The sequence below is a fragment of the Hoplias malabaricus genome, chromosome 7 (assembly GCF_029633855.1).
Source record: "Hoplias malabaricus isolate fHopMal1 chromosome 7, fHopMal1.hap1, whole genome shotgun sequence".
In the NCBI taxonomy this organism is placed as follows: Eukaryota; Metazoa; Chordata; class Actinopteri; order Characiformes; family Erythrinidae; genus Hoplias; species Hoplias malabaricus.
In genome coordinates this window covers 46,139,722-46,156,797 of record NC_089806.1, presented here as the reverse complement: position 1 = coordinate 46,156,797, position 17,076 = coordinate 46,139,722, and the positions used below count along the sequence as shown (strand labels likewise).

Genomic DNA, 17,076 nt, shown 5'->3' with positions numbered 1-17,076 from the left:
GAGAAGCATAACCTAAGTGTATAATAAGACTCAATTGATTTGGTTGTCTTTATCCTTTTTGTCTCTGCTAATAGAGAATTTTGTTTTGTTATTTTTTTTTTGTTCTCAAGGAGCGTGCGTGTGTATATTGTATATAGTAATATAAAGTCTGGTGTGTAAATAAAGGTGGAAGGGAACCAAAAATCGAACCTCTCGGTGTTATTTCGAGTCGACCTTATAACATCTCAGGCCTCTCGCCCGACTCTACCCATAGAGAACACCTCCCACCATTTCACTTTGCGATGGTGTAGGGGTGAGCTTTATCACAAATGGTGGCAGTGACTACGAACCTGATGACAGCAACCACATATAGTCTACGACAAGAAACGAGAGAAAGGTACGACACCGAAAAGCAGAGGAGCGTTGTGCAACTCCAATAATAACCACTAGGAGAAGATGGCTCCCAAGAAACACCATATCACCCTCAAACTGATGGGCTAACGAAACGTTTCAATAAGACTCTGAAACAAGCTTTACAGAAGGTGACGAACAACAACGGTACAGACTGGGACATGTGGTTACCCTATGTGCTGTTCGCGTATCGTGAAGTACCTCAAGCTTCCACCGGATTTTCCCCATTTGAACTCCTTTACGGAAGACAGGTGAGAGGTCCGATGGATGTCCTGAAAGAAGCTTGGGAAGGTGAGCAGAGTGAACAGAAACTGAACATTTTAACGTATGTCTTGAAGATCAGAGACAAGTTGAGTCAATTGACAAGTACTGTCCATGAAAACATGGAGAAAGCTCAAGAACAGCAAAAACACTGGTATGATATAGTGGCAAGGAAGAGAGTTCTGCAAATCAGGCAGAACGTACTTATTCTACTACCCACCAGTGACACTGGGCTTTTAGCCAAATGGCAGGGGCCATATAAAGTGCAAAGACAAGTTGGAGAAACTACATATGAACTCCACCTGCCTGACAGACAGAAGAAATTTCAGAGCTTCCACATTAACATGTTGAGACCCTGGAAGGAGTCTGAGAATAAGAGTTCGGAGCAGCTATGGATAAGGGCCGTTCATGATGAAGACAAGGTGGCCGAACAGTATTTCCCCACAAGAAACGAAGGTTTCGTTCTTCCAAAGGTGCCCCACTTAACATCACAGCAACAAAATGAACTACTACACGTGGTCCCACCTAAGCTTTTCTCAGATGAACCAGGATTAACAGACGTGACCCAGCATAACATCAGACTCATCAAAGATGAGCCGATTAGACAGTTCAACTGCAGAGTTCCAGCACGACTTGTCCCAGAGTTGAAAAAGAAGTTGAAGCAATGATCAAAATGGGAGTAATAGAACCGTCGAAGAGCGAATGGTGCAGCCCTGTCGTCTTGGTCCCCAAGAAAGACGGAGGCTTACGGTTTTGCATTGACTTTTCAAAGCTAAACGCAGTGTCCGCTTTTGACCCATATCCCATGCCAAGAGCAGATGACCTAATAGAGAGGCTAGGGAAGGCTAAAGTTCTGTCCACGGTGGATTTATGCAAGGGATACTGGCAAGTTCCACTCAGCCAGTCCGCTAAAGAGCTGACTGCATTTAAAACACCATCAGGACTATACCATTTCCGTACAATGCCATTCGGATTACACGGTACGGCTGCAACCTTCCAGAGGTTAATGGACGACGTTCTCAGAGGTACGAAGGACTTCGCGGCAGCTTACATAGATGATGTGGTGATCTACAGTTCATCATGGGAAGAACATCTACAACATCTAGGCATTGTCCTGAGGAAGATCGCAGATGCAGGTCTGACAGCAAACCCCAGCAAATGTCATCTCGCTCGTGAGGAGGTCTCATATCTAGGTTACATCCTGGGCGGGGGTCAAATAAGACCTCAAGTGGACTAAGTAGAGGCCGTGAGGGCAACACCCCAGCCTAATACAAAGAGGAGGGTACGTTCATTTTTAGGTCTTGTGGGATGGTACCGCAGATTCATCCCTAATTTTTCGTCTAAAGCAGCAGCACTGACGGATTTAACCAAGAAGGACATGCCTCAAAGGGTTAAATGGACAGAGACCTGTGAGTATGCTTTTAAAGACCTCAAAAATGCATTATGCCAGGAGCCAGTTTTAGCCAGCCCTGATTTTTCGAAACCTTTTATTGTGCAGACTGATGCATCAGGTACAGGGTTAGGTGCTGTCTTATTACAGGGGGAGGACGATGAGAGAAAACCTATCCTGTATATAAGCAGGAAACTGTTTCCACGTGAGACTAACTACTCTACCATCGAGAAGGAGGCTCTCGCTATCAAATGGGCGCTTGACTCTTTAAAGTATTATTTGCTTGGACATGACTTTGTTCTAGAGACAGACCACAAAGCTTTGCAGTGGATCCAAAGAATGAAAGACTCCAATGCTAGGATTACACGATGGTACTTGTCATTACAGCCCTATCGTTTTACTATAAGGTATAGAAAAGGTACCCAGAATGTAACAGCTGACTACCTGTCCCGCCGCTGGGAAGGCGTTGAGCTTAAGGAGGGGGGGGTGTGATGATGTACAGTACCTGTGACACATCACCAAGTGAAAACCATTATATGTATACTTACCTGTACTTACTCACCTGCATACGGGTCATGTGAGAGGGAAAAGAGTACTATCTCTTGATGCTGAGTTTTACTTACCTGGTTGAATCCATTCTCCACAGAGGGAAGGGAGAACTAGCATCTAGAAGAGGGAAAATATATTATCTAATAAATATTGATATTATGAATGAATGTTAAACATGCCATGGCCGTAATTGAATCTTGGTACAGTTGTTAGTTCATTGTTATTTTTATTGTGTATGAAACTTGTGTATCCAAGATACAATAACTTTTACCTCTTTAGGGAATGGTATATTCTAAGGGGCAGGGCTACCTATATATATACTACACAAGGGTAAAAGACGGGGGACTCTGCTAGACCGTAGCGAGAGAAGCATAACCTAAGTGTATAATAAGACTCAATTGATTTGGTTGTCTTTATCCTTTTTGTCTCTGCTAATAGAGAATTTTGTTTTGTTATTTTTTTTTTGTTCTCAAGGAGCGTGCGTGTGTATATTGTATATAGTAATATAAAGTCTGGTGTGTAAATAAAGGTGGAAGGGAACCAAAAATCGAACCTCTCGGTGTTATTTCGAGTCGACCTTATAACATCTCAGGCCTCTCGCCCGACTCTACCCATAGAGAACACCTCCCACCATTTCACTTTGCGATGGTGTAGGGGTGAGCTTTATCACAGTGCTAATCATTTATAAATAATCATAATATTCAGCAAACCTCCCATGAGCACTCAGTCATAGTGGGTGTGTATGACACTAGAGTCAGTGCCTGTAGCTACAAGGTGAACTTAATCAGATGGAGATTCACTGTAATGTAGTTATGGTTTAATGAAGTCTGAGATAGTGGTGAAACCTTTCAGGAAATTTGTCTCAATTAAGAATATAAACAGACGCTCAGAGAAGTTCACTGTACTTCATCTAGTTCCTCTGTGTGGTTTTAAATGATTCTTTATAGAAGTATGTCCTTGTTGTAGAGTATTATGTGTTACTCTTTGTGTTCAGATGATCACACACACTTTGATTCGGCGTCAGAACCAGGTCCTGGAACCCCCTACTCACAGAATTAGTTGAATCAAGTTTGTTTGAACAGGTCGAATAGGATCAGAGTTGGATAACACTGGCTCAGACTGTCAGAAAGACTCCCTTTATTATTACCTGGAGTGTACATGTGAATTTGTAGAAGGACTATCATTCATTCATTGTCTGAAACTGCTGATCTAATCCAACTCCTCACAGACCATCACATGGAGTGTGGCTCAAACCCACAACCTGGAGCTGTGTGACTGAGACACTACCTGCCGCACCACGGCGCCGCCCGAAGGGCTATCAGTTTATTTTAATACAGTTCATTTATTCAGTTTAATTTATTTCAGAAATACACCATATGTACAAATATTTGAGGACAAAGTTGTAATGAATGTATTCTACATTAAGTTGCACCCGTTACTAACACAGACGTGCACACACTGCCTCTCTGATCCCTGTAGAGAAACACTGACAATAGAACTGGATTCTCTGGAGTAGAGAAACATGAACCTAACGCCAGGCGAGGAATATACAGCCCCCCAGCACTGAGCTGTGCTGATGAACCCATATTTACTGTCATGTGTCTTGTTAGGAAGTGAGTAGTAGCCTCTATGTAATCAAACATTATCATTCTCAGTGTGGTCTCAGTTAAATGGTTATTCTCTTTATTTATTACGAGAATTTCACATATTAATCCAACCACAAACAAGTCTGTAAATCACATGATGCTGAAAATGTACTCCATATAATGTACTCAATGTTTACAAGGTACAATATTAACACTGAAAACAGAACAGTTATTACATGGTCACCAGGCACACAGCTGTACGACAAAACACACAATAATCTAACACAACGTCCCAAAGAACTCACTGACATTCTCTTACACTTCCAAACACTGCTCAAACAGAGCGATCTGAGCTGCATTAGTTATAGAAATATGTTTGAAGAAAGAAAATAACTAGGAGACCTATTTTGTGCAGGGCATTTTACACAAAGCAGGACGTCACAGTGAACCAGACAGCCTAGGTTTCTAAAAGTATCAGACTACACACACTGTCTGAACTGTGGTGTATAAGGTGCCCTGCAGTCTGTATCTGTGCCTTAAGAATTGAGGTGAGGGGCCAGCTACAGTCCAGTTTACATGCATTAAAAATTCTGGGGTGAGGGGCATGGCGTAACCACAAACATCACATTGACCCTGAGACGCTGCTCATCAACACAGGCTTTTAGAAACAGCTCCATATCAGCCCTGTTTTTAAAAACAAATAAAAAGGGTTCTTTAGCCTCTGGGTCGTCTCCAGAGCCTTTATGCCAACTACAGCTACAACTACTACTCTTGAAGCCAGCGACATGCTTGAGTCGTACTTAAAATGTTGTTCCGCGCTCACTTGGAGCTGTACGGCCCGCTGCCTCTGGCCTGCAGAGATACCCTTCTCGCCAGCTCAGGGAGAGATAAGGGGCCGTCTACAAACTACACTCCACAGTAAAGACGGAGGTGACGGTCAGCGGGGAACAGCACCTCACGGTTTATTATGAAAATAGAGACCGATGAGCCACAGATGATCAGTGAGAGGTTTGAGAAAAGAGCGGTTTATAATTACCGCTCTATGGAGGGAAACACTGCAATATGACGTCACTGTTACTTCAATTATAATTAATTTTCTCCACGTTACAGTGGAATAAATAAAAGTGAAGATCAGACCAGGAATCATTGGGCGCAAGGCGGGAATACACCCTGGAGGGGGCGCCAGTCCTTCACAGGGCAACACAGACACACATACACACATTCACTCACACCTATGGACAATTTTGTGTCGCCAATCCACCTACCAGAGTGTGTTTTTGGGCTGTGGGAGGAAACCGGAGCACCCGGAGGAAACTCACGCAGACACAGGGAGAACACACCACACTCCTCACAGACAGTCACCCGGAGGAAACTCACGCAGACACAGCGAGAACACACCACACTCCTCACAGACAGTCACCCGGAGGAAACCCACGCAGACACAGAGAGAACACACCACACTCCTCACAAACAGTCACCCGGAGGAAACCCACGCAGACACAGAGAGAACACACCACACTCCTCACAAACAGTCACCCGGAGGAAACCCACGCAGACACAGGGAGAACACACCACACTCCTCACAGACAGTCACCCGGAGGAAACCCACGCAGACACAGGGAGAACACACCACACTCCTCACAGACAGTCACCCGGAGGAAACCCACGCAGACACAGAGAGAACACACCACACTCCTCACAGACAGTCACCCGGAGGAAACCCACGCAGACACAGGGAGAACACACCACACTCCTCACAGACAGTCACCCGGAGGAAACCCACGCAGACACAGGGAGAACACACCACACTCCTCACAGACAGTCACACGGAGGAAACCCACACAGACACAGAGAGAACACACCGCACTCCTCACAGACAGTCACCCAGAGGTAACCCACACAGACACAGGGAGAACACACTACAATCCTCACAGACAGTGACCCGGAGGAAACCCACGCAGACACAGGGAGAAGACTCCTCACAAACATTCACCCGGAGGAAACCCACACAGACACAAGGAGAACACACAACACTCCTCACAGACAGTCACCCGGAGGAAACCCACACAGACACAGGGAGAACACACTACAATTCTCACAGACAGTCACCCGGAGGAAACCCACGCAGACACAGGGAGAACACACCACACTCCTCACAGACAGTCACCCGGAGGAAACCCACGCAGACACAAAGAGAACACACCACACTCCTCACAGACTCGAACACACATCACGAAAAAATTCACCAAAAACAATCACATAACACACTGATAAAACAGAACACCATTTCAACACACAGTTAATGTTTGATTGGAAAGCTCCAAAACACCTTTATTAAGTGCATATTACATGAGGCACTACGACTCTCTTTAATCAACACGTGTCATTTCAGGACACTGCTGTGACAGGTTTATTGTGAATTAAATTCTCTAACTTTAAACCAGTTTTACAGTTATATTTTTGCTCTAAAACAAGTTGTATGTGATCAGCTGTAACCCACATGACCCACTACAGTCTTCTCTCAGTAAATTTAACCTTCGCTGGTCTGTGGTGATGAATGTTATAGAGCACCTCTCGTACACGATGGCAGTCCAAAGAGTTTACAACACAGTACAGATTTATTACAGCAGAAGTATTTCACATTTTTAAAAAGATGATTAAAACAATTTAAAAGCCATTTAATCAAAACATAAAATCTAATAAAACAGTGGAATTAAAGACAAGATTAAACTGAACAAATCAAAGCAGGAGAACATTTCTGAACCTCAGAAATATCACATCTAATAAAATAGTACGATATAAAACAATAAAAGAAGGGACAGTAAATTAGAATAAAATGCAGAAGCTGTAAAGTGCCGTTACAGAATAAAAGTGCAGAGTGTTTTAAACCGAGCTGTAGCTGCTCAAACAGGAGTGTTTTAACACTAGAACTACCAAACCGCTGCCATTTGGCAATTATACCTTTAAATCCCAAAGAACTGCCATTTGGCAGGTGTGAACAGCTCTTCTCACCTCCAGTGTTATGTAAATGAGGCCTTTACATTTGAAAGGAGACACTCTACTGCACTCCACACTCTTCTCTGCAGCAAGTTGGTGAACCCCCACCCACAAAAAAAGTCAACATTACCAGACATTTAGATTCAAGGTAGTTTTATTGGTATATGAACAGGAAAGAAACATTTTGCTTGGTTTCCCTGTACAATGAAATAGTAATAAAGGAAGTAATAAAAGATAAAATAAGCATGCAACAATATGTTAACAAAAGTATTCATGAATAGAAATGTAAACTTTACAGAAATATAAACTATGTGCTTCATGCCACACTGTGCCATCTTTTGCCGTCTCTGTCAGCCACCCGTGTGTCTCCATGCGACCTCTCTTTCCTGGAGGTGGTGAAGTCTCCTCATCTACAGGACCATATGTTTGAGAATTGATTAGTGAAAGGTTCAAATAATGTGAAATTGACACAAACATGGTATTTAAATTATAATTCCAAAACATCTGAAGTATGCCTCCTTTGTGCTAATGTAGGATTGTTTTCACAGCGCAAAAAGTGACATATTGATTAGTCAAAATAGCTCTGATATGTTGTAACCTTATTTTAAGTAGTTTTTGTCTTTTGAAAAACTGTCAATAGGTAAAGATATTTTTACATAAATTTATACAAAAAACAACCCTCAGCTACTTGTAAAAAGGACATTTTTACTTAAACTTTTTAAAACCCAAGTAAAAGAATATAATCAGGACATTTTTTCTTGTTTTAAGTCAAAATATCTCACCCCATTGGCAAAGTGTTTTTCTTGACAAGTAAATATGACTCAAATTAAATTTAAATACTATTTTTGAGCAATTTTTACTTAACTGATTTTTTTATTTATATTTCTCAAGGTTTTTGTAGGTTTCACATCAAATAATACTGCATTAGATCAACAAATATAAACTAAAAAGCTTAAATAATTCTTTATTGTGTGTATTCTAAATAAACAAGTATTATTTAATTATATTTTTGGAAAGATTATAATAATAATTATCAGCAGCTGAGAAAACTGACAAAGTACCAAAATATTTTTTATTTGTTGAGACTGTTGCCCTAAACTAAACTCCTGAAAGTCTGTGCCTGGTGTGACTCTCAGAGCTTTGTCAGTCAACACAGTTCACACTCCCATCCCCCCGTTTTAGCACCTAGTAGTGGCTTAATGTACATAACAAAAGGTGGCCTAATGGGTTGCAAATTACCCCAGCACTGCCATTTGGCAGCCTCTGGTAGAAAAAGGGGGTATATGAAAATCCTGCTAGTTCTAGTGTTAAATCTTGATTTAAAAGTGTCTAAAGTCAGGGCTGTTCTAATGTTCTCGGTCTGGTTCTGTTTCAGAGCGGCGCCGGAGCTAAACGCTGCCTCTCCGTGTTTAGTTTTGACCTGAGTCAGGACTAACTCTAGTTCCTAAAGATCTGAGAGCTCTGCTCGGCTCATATCTCTGTAGCAGATCTGATAAATACACTGCTCCTACCCCTTTTAGACATTTATAGAGCAGTAATAACACCTTAAAGTCTATTCTGTAACAGACTGGTCTCCAGTGTAAGGATTTGAGGATGAAGGGGTGGGGGGTGACGTGGTCTCTTCTTTTGCTCCGAGTGAGACTCTGGCAGCTGCATTTTGAGTCAGTTGAAGCTGTTTAATGGTCTTTTGTGGAAGTCCAGTTAAGAGACCATTACAGTATGTAACCGCTCGACTAGTGTCCACTAATAAGACCGCTACAAAGATTTTATGAGGGAGGATATCACCTGGGACTGTGTAAAAGTTTTATGGTTTGAGGCGACTAAGAGGTAAGTGATCTATCTTATAGTAGTCTACTGAGGCGTAGAAATACACAAGACAATTTAAATGAAAATATGAATATATTTAATAGTTATATAAACAGAAACACCAAACAAAGTAATTCACAATACCCCACCCATACAAAGCCTCAAAACAGACAAACCCCAAATAAACAATCAATATATACAAAGTGGTTAAGGTCCATAGGCTACTTTTGGTTTACTTTTAATTTTTGGTTTACTTTTGGTTCTAGCGTCTCAAAGAAGAGAATGTTTATCCTTGTTTCCACCAGGTGGTAGATAGTTCTTATAGTAGGCTTCTGTAGTAGTTGGGATAGTAGAGAGCAGAAGGCAGCAGGTGTTAGCAGCTAATGGTGTGGACAAACAAAGATGGAGTGGAGAACCAGGTCAGAGAAAGTCCTAGCGTCACCAACCCAGAACTGTCCACAGATTTTATGGTGCATACAATCTCCTTCTGCATAAAAAATGAAGCTGAGCCTAAAACCAAAGCCCAGTAGTTCGACCAATAGCATAAACAAACAGAACAATAGACACCTAGAGCATTAGTGTTAATAAATACACAAATAGCATTAGCCTAGCAGTAGCATTAGCACACAGTATTTAGCATTAGCCTAGCAGTAGCATTAGCACACAGTATTTAGCATTAGCATAGCATTAGCGCACAGTATTTAGCATTAGCATAGCATTAGCACACAGTATTTAGCATTAGCATAGCATTAGCATTAGCACACAGTTTTTAGCATTAGCCTAGCAGTAGCATTAGCACACAGTATTTAGCATTAACATTAAAAGCAGAAGTACAACTTTTACACATGGAAAAGTAAAAACTTACAACTGGCAGCAAACACACAGTTTCCTATCAAGGAGATTACAAGCATGGAGAGCCTGCAGTACGTAGACAATTCTCTCCCTGCTGGGCCACCTCTATTTATACACAGTCCTAGGTTACCTTCCTACTGACCCCAAGAGGATGGAAAGAGGAACTGTATTCAAAATTGGCTAGAGCCTAGCTGACTAGTGACCAGTTCGGTTACAAGTAATCAATCCTGCTAGAAATAAAAGCATGGATAAGTTTCTCCAGCTCTGGTCAGAAAATCTTTTTCTTTAGTCAGAAAATCTCTAATCTACTGATGTTCTTAAAATGGAAAAATGCTGATTTAGTAACTGCTTTAACATGAGATTAAAACTGAGATCTGAGTCCATTAATACACCAAGGTTATGAGCCAGTTCTTTAGATCTGAGGGCTCTCGAGTCCAGATACGGAGCCAATCTGTGTCTCACTGCTGTTCCCAAAGAGAATAATCTGTTTTATATTTATTCAGCTGCAGAAAGCTGTGTCCATCCAGTTAGTGACGTGCTGAAGAATTAGAAATTGGTCTGTGGTTAATTATCAGAACTGTACAGTTTTTAATGAACTAGGAATAGCCCTTGACATGAGTGAGGTGTTTATGATCTGGAGTACGATACCAGCTTCTCCGTGGCTGCTGGGAGGTTCAGGTGGTGTGATGGAGGGAGGATTCCTCTTGGGGTTTTGGTGTCTCCAGCAGCTGATAGTATTGATATTTCCAGCTGACTCACACGGGGAGCAGTGAGGGTCTCCTTCACAAACAGACCCCTGTGGCTCGCACACACACACTGAACCACACAGAATACACACATGTAAACAGATTGAGACACACACTTCAGAGATGTAAGAGTTGCAGTGAGGTAAATCAGTGAGGGACTGTGGTCAGTGCAGTGTTACTGAGTGTGTTTGTGTTTAAAGGAGTAACTCCAGCAGCTCCAGAGTCAGAATTAGTTTAATAAATTAATATTTGTTTACTGTATTATATTTATAATATAATATATTTGCTTTAGAGAGAGAGAGAGAGAGAGCAGTGCACAGTGTTACATCAGTAAAAGGACAGTGAAAAGACATAGATTAAGAGTTGTAATAACTGAGAAGGCTCTTGCGGTACCAGTTACTAAACACTGTACAGTTCAGTCTCTTGGCCTCCAGTGTCTCTCCTTTATCAGCAGAGATAAACAGGATTGTCTTCATGGAGAACAGGATGAGGAAAACAGTCTGAATGACCTGCCGTTCCAGTAGAACGTACGACTCACACTGGGGTCACACTACACCACTTTTAGCTCCATTTTAACCCTGATCTCCAGTCAGTCCGAGTCTGTGCTGCTCGGCTGTAGTCTGCAGAGCCCGGTGCAGTAGCAGTGTCAATCGGGGGAAAGTCTAAACATTAAACGTTTGATTTTTCCGACCCGATTTACAGTCTGCTGTCATTCTTCCAACCGGACTTTGCCCGTAATAGCGTAATATAAACTCTTCAGCAACTCAAGTCAGAATGAGACCCTTCAACAGCCAATCAGAACAGAGCACAGAAAGTTAACACAGGCAGTAGATACAGAAAACTACAAGTCTTTACATAGTTCTAGATGCAGATGTCCCCAGATAACCAGTATTACCTGTAACAGAAACAACACGTTGGGCCACATACGTCGTTACGGCCTTTATTCCAACTTTATTCAAATGTTCTGTTCCACCTTCAATAACACAGCACTGTGGAGAGAACTACTGCTGCAGGTCTGATACTTCTGAGACATTGAAGGTGGAGCGTAGTCTCAGGTGTGTGCTGTTCTACTGATCTCCAGCTCCCTCTGCAGTGTGTAGAGACCGTGCTGACCACGTCTTCACATCCACCACCAAAGACAGTTCTACATTATTTTTCTCTGTGGATCGACACAAACAGCAGTGCAGACAATAACCACAGAGAGTTGTTGTAGGTGTGTGTTTATCCGTGTCTCCTGGGGAAGGCGAGTGTGTGAGTGGTTCAGGAGGTTGGGGTCGTGTAGTGTGTGTCTCACGTTGTTCCAGTCTCCATAAAATCATCAGAAACGGGTGTAGTGTGAGACCCCAGTCTGTTTCTAATCTGCTCCCACTGTAAAGGGGACATTTTATTTTAAAGTCTCTTTTTGTGTGCTTTTGTATTTCCACTTTGGTCTCTATTTCTCCTATAAACATTCCAAGTGCAAAAATAAAACCCTCTGTTTTCTGAGTCAGTTGAAAGAGTTCAGTGTCAGGAATCAAATGCTTCAACGAGCCGTATGGGTGTCTCCCTTATTGTGACGTCACAATGAAGAAATTTGCATAGATCCACCCTGGCATCACCCCTCACCTGCGTCAACACGAGATGAAATAATGAAAGAATAGAGCTGGAGATATCTCTTTATGTGAGTGATTTTGTGTAAAGAACTTCATGAACATGTTTTGTATCGCCCCATAGACCTATTCTAACCTGTTTAAAAAGAGGTACAATATGTCCCTTTAAAAAGTTCTGTAGTGTGTCACCAGGAGAACTGAAGATGTTCTGGAAGATCATGGTGGACACACACCTCTCTCTGGGTTAATGTTTCCTTTGATTTGTCCCACTGTGTGTGTGTGTGTGTGTGTGTGTGTGTGTATAAACCTGTCAGGTATTAACTCCAGAGATGGTGGTCTTATCTGCTTTGAGTGCTCCCTGATAACACGTCGTATCCATGGGATTCCTACAGTTCTCTCACACCTACAGCTCTCAGTAACGGTCAGTCTATTTTACACAGGTGTAACACAGTAAAGAGAATTAGGAGAATATGACCACTCCCCCCTCTCTCCCTGAACTCCTACCAGAGTCTGTACACACCACTGGGTCTGAATACGTACAGTATCCCTTCCCGTGTTCTCTTACTCAGTCTACTGTCCTGTTCACTCTGTTTAATATCCACAGGACTGAAACCCAGAGAGCAGATTCTCCAGTGTCCAGCTGTGTGTCTGTAAAGAGTGACCAGATCATGGATGAACCTTTTAAATTCAGTAAAAAGAGACGAAAACGAAACTGTGTGTCTATGAAGAGTGACCGGTCCATGGAGCCACCTCCTAAATTCAGTAAAGAAGGAGGAGAACCCAGCTGTGTGTCTATGAAGAGTGACCGGTCCATGGGGAATCCTCCTGTTTTCAGCAGTGGAGCTGTCCCCTCTGATCCAGAGTGAGTTACTGTCCTTCAGTGAAACACTGATGAGTGATAAATGAACAGATAAAGAAGGTTAGAACTCCTCTTGCTCTAAGAGCGTGAGAGGACACAGTGGAGAAAGACAGTCCAGAGCTTTGTAGATGTTCAGCCTGTGTTTAACTAAGAATCAGTTAAAGATCTATTAAATGAAACTGAAGTGGACGTGTCGGACAGAGCTGAGGACGTTTTGTCCAGTTCTGATTCTTCTGTAACACTAGGATAAGATCATAAACACAGGGACTCTTATTCTGTAATAGCTACTGTCCTCAGTTCAGTCCTAACTGAAGATCTGATGAGAACTAAACAGATGAGATTAAGATGAGATTTTCAGAAACAGGAGCGCACATGATCCACTGTTTGAAGATGAAGCGATGAAGGAGTGGAATCTGGTGTGTTTCTGCTTTATTGGAATGAAAAGCTGCAGTAACAGCGCCTCTTTGTGGAGAAGATTAGACCCTGCTGATCTGTGCAGCTGAACTCTGTGTGTTATAACGGCAGTGGAACCTTCATTATATATCTAGGATTTCCTACTGAATATGGATCCAGAACAGTCTGAATAATTAGTAATATCTGATGATGTAATGTATTGATCAGGTTCTCCACATTATTCAGTCTGAGTTCTGATTCTCCTCAGAGTCCAGAAGACGACTCCTGACAGGACCAGGAAGAATATGGAGTCAATATTAAAGGTGTGTGTGTAAAACACTGGAGGTGTGTGTGTGTGTGTTCCAGTGTTGTTATTATAGGACAGTAATAAAGGCTACTGTTTATTCACTGTAGCAGTGTTATGATGGAGAGTGATGTAGAGTTTGGTGATGGACAGTGATTCTGGATTTTCTTAGAATAATAAAATATAAATCATTATCACTTCCACCCCTCAGCTCACACTGCACTGTCTGACAGACTCTGTGTTAATATTTCTATTTTAATCAGGAGCTGGAGCAGAGAGTGATCTCTGTGGTGAAGAATCATCTGAATAGGTTTATGAAGCTGCTGAGTGAGGATTACCCAGCATGCTCTGAGAGAGAGGAGGAGGAGGAGGAGGAGGATGGTGTTAGAGACGGAGTGATGAAGATCACACTGAACGTCCTGAGGAACATGAACCACACACACCTCGCTCACACACTGCAGAGCAGTAAGACTTCAGGGTCCTGTCTTTACTCTTTAGACACTTTAATAGAAACAGATCTAAGGATCATCACGATGGAATATTAATAAAATTAATCACAAATATATTTTCATTGTGTGAATATTTGTTCTGTGAAAATATATTCTCAAATATAAATAAACTACAGGTGAAGAACCTTTAGGTTTAATTTAATCAAAAAAATGTTTTGTTGTTGTGATTGTTCCCTCTTTTTTAATTAGAACTGGCTCCTTCTTCTCATCGAAAGCTGAAATCAACCCTGAAGGAGAAGTTCCAGAAAATTAATGAAGGAGTCTCTAATCCTGGAAGCTCAGCTCTTCTGAATGAGATCTACACAGATCTGTACATCACAGAGGGAGGGAGTGGAGAGGTCAATACTGAACATGAGGTCAGACAGATTGAGACAGTGTCCAGGAGACCAGCAGCACAGGAGAAACCCATCAAATGCAGCCAGCTCTTTAAAGATAAAGCCATCAGAACTGTGCTGACTAAAGGAGTGGCTGGAATTGGAAAAACAGTCTCTGTGCAGAAGTTCATTCTGGACTGGGCCGAAGGAAAAGAAAACCAGGACGTCCTCTTCATATTTCCACTTCCTTTCAGAGAGCTGAACCTGATGAAGGAGAAAAGGCTCAGTCTGATGGAGCTTCTTCATCAGTTTTTCAGAGACACAAAAGAATTAAAACCAAGAGACTATGATCTCTACAGAGTCCTGTTCATCTTTGACGGTCTGGACGAGTGTCGACTTCCTCTAGATTTCCAGAACAATGAGGGATTGTGGGATGTAACACAGTCAGCCTCAGTGGATGTGCTGCTGACAAACCTCATCAAGGGGAATCTGCTTCCCTCTGCTCTCCTCTGGATCACCTCTCGACCAGCGGCAGCCAATCAGATCCCTCCTGAGTGTGTCGCCCAGGTAACAGAGGTACGAGGGTTCAGTGACCCTCAGAAAGAGGAATACTTCAGGAAGAGGATCAGTGACCAGAGCCTGGCCAATCAAATCATCTCCCACATCAAGTCCTCCAGAAGCCTCTACATCATGTGCCACATCCCAGTCTTCTGCTGGATCTCAGCCACGGTTCTACAGAGAGTTTTGGGTGGAGCAGAGGGTGGAGAGACCCCCAAGACTCTGACTCAAATGTTCACACACTTCCTCATCTTTCAGATCAAACACAAGGAACAAAAGTACCAGGGAAAACAGGAGGTTGATCCTCAGAAAACTAGAGAGAGTGTCCTGGCTCTGGGAAAACTGGCGTTCCAACAGCTGGAGAAAGGCAATCTGATCTTCTACAAGGACGACCTGAGAGAGTGTGGCATTGATGTCAGAGAAGTGTCAGTGTACTCAGGGGTCTGTACCCAGATCTTCAGAGAGGAGTTTGGGCTGCACCTGGGGAAGGTGTTCAGCTTTGTCCACCTGAGTGTCCAGGAGTTTCTGGCTGCTTTATACACATTACTCTCCTTCATCAGCAGAGATGAACCAAAACAGAGTTCCACTGATCTCTCTGGGGTCTTCAGAGCATCCACCATGTCAGAGTTCCTGAAGTGTGCAGTGGACAAGGCCTTACAGAGTGAGAATGGACACCTGGACCTTTACCTCCGGTTCCTTCTGGGTCTCTCACTGGAGTCCAGTCAGACTCTCTTACGAGGAATACTGACTCAGACAGGAATCAGATCTCACAGCAAAGAGGAGACAGTCCAGTACATCAAGGAGAAGATCAGGGAGAACCCCTCTCCGGAGAAAACCATCAATCTGTTCCACTGTCTGAATGAACTGAACGATCACTCTCTAGTGCAGGAAGTCCAGGAACACCTGAAGAGAGGAGGTTCTCTCAGTGGAGTCAGGTTCTCCCCTGATCAGTGGTCAGCTGTGGCGTTTGTGTTGCTGAATTCAGAAGAAGAACTAGATGAGTTTGACCTGAGGAAATATAATCCATCAGAGGAAGGTGTTCTGAGACTGCTGCCAGTGATCAAAGCGTCCAGAAAAGCTGTGTGAGTTCATCATTAATAAATGTTTATTATACTTTTAGATTTACTGCTGAATTTTCTCTCATTGTCTGAAATCCTTTCACTGTTTGATTTGTCTTTCTCACCGTCCTCTCTCTCATCTGTCCCTCACTACAACTCCCATGTCTCCACGGGTGATCACATGAATGTGGACATCTGTCCTCCACTCGATATGGGAGGGAAATCCTGACAACATTAAAACTGAAGTGAAGACAACAAAATGAAAATACAAATACGTTTTACAAATATGTTGATTTTTTTACTTTGAAATCACAACATAATTTTTCTATCCTTTCCTTGAGAAACTACTCTCTAATGGTCCTCTCTCGTAGCTCTGTGTCACATCTTGACACTTTCTGGTTTGTTTTCCTCCTTCCATGTGGCTCTGTTTGTTGTTTTCCTATCTCCGCACATGGCTTTGTTTATGTTCACTCTAGCTCCACCTCTTGTTCCGCCTCTCTGTTATTGTCCTTCATTATCTGTGTCAGGTGTTTCTTGTTAAGTTCGTTTATTTAAGCCCTCTTCCCTCACTTCCTGGTGTCGGTCATTTTGTTCATTTGTTAGTTTGTTTGCTTGTTTGTTTTCGTTGTCGCTTGTTTCTTGTTTCTCTAACTTGTTTTTTCGTTTCTCGCCTCGCTCTTACCCGTCTCTCTTGCTTGTTTCATTACCCCAGTCCTATAGTGTTGTTTCGTGCTCTTTTCTATGTTATTTCATGTTTCTCGTTAAGTTCGTTTGTTGTGTTTTCGCTTTAATAAATCATCTGTGTTGTAGCGAGTGTGTCCGCCTCCCGTAAAAATCTACTCCTCACGTTCCCTGCGTGACACTCTGCCGCTCACTTCCTGTGACACGCTTTGGGGGAAAATCCTGGGGTCTGAG

The 17,076-nt window shown here is 42.6% G+C and overlaps 1 protein-coding gene across 2 annotated transcripts in view; it reads left to right on the top strand.

The window, feature by feature from the left end:
- LOC136701751 (NACHT, LRR and PYD domains-containing protein 12-like) overlaps positions 1–17,076 on the top strand; it is a 35,365-nt gene that overhangs the window by 1,390 nt on the left and 16,899 nt on the right. Inside the window, exons 2-6 of one of the 2 annotated variants that reach the window (XM_066676446.1) lie at positions 12,481–12,587; positions 12,771–13,028; positions 13,687–13,741; positions 13,986–14,187; positions 14,421–16,185. In XM_066676446.1, the coding sequence (XP_066532543.1) occupies positions 12,835–13,028; positions 13,687–13,741; positions 13,986–14,187; positions 14,421–16,185 (2,216 nt within the window). In that variant the 5' untranslated portion in view covers positions 12,481–12,587; positions 12,771–12,834. The remainder of the gene's footprint in view (positions 1–12,480; positions 12,588–12,770; positions 13,029–13,686; positions 13,742–13,985; positions 14,188–14,420; positions 16,186–17,076) is intronic. The other variant, XM_066676447.1, reaches the window with a different exon arrangement.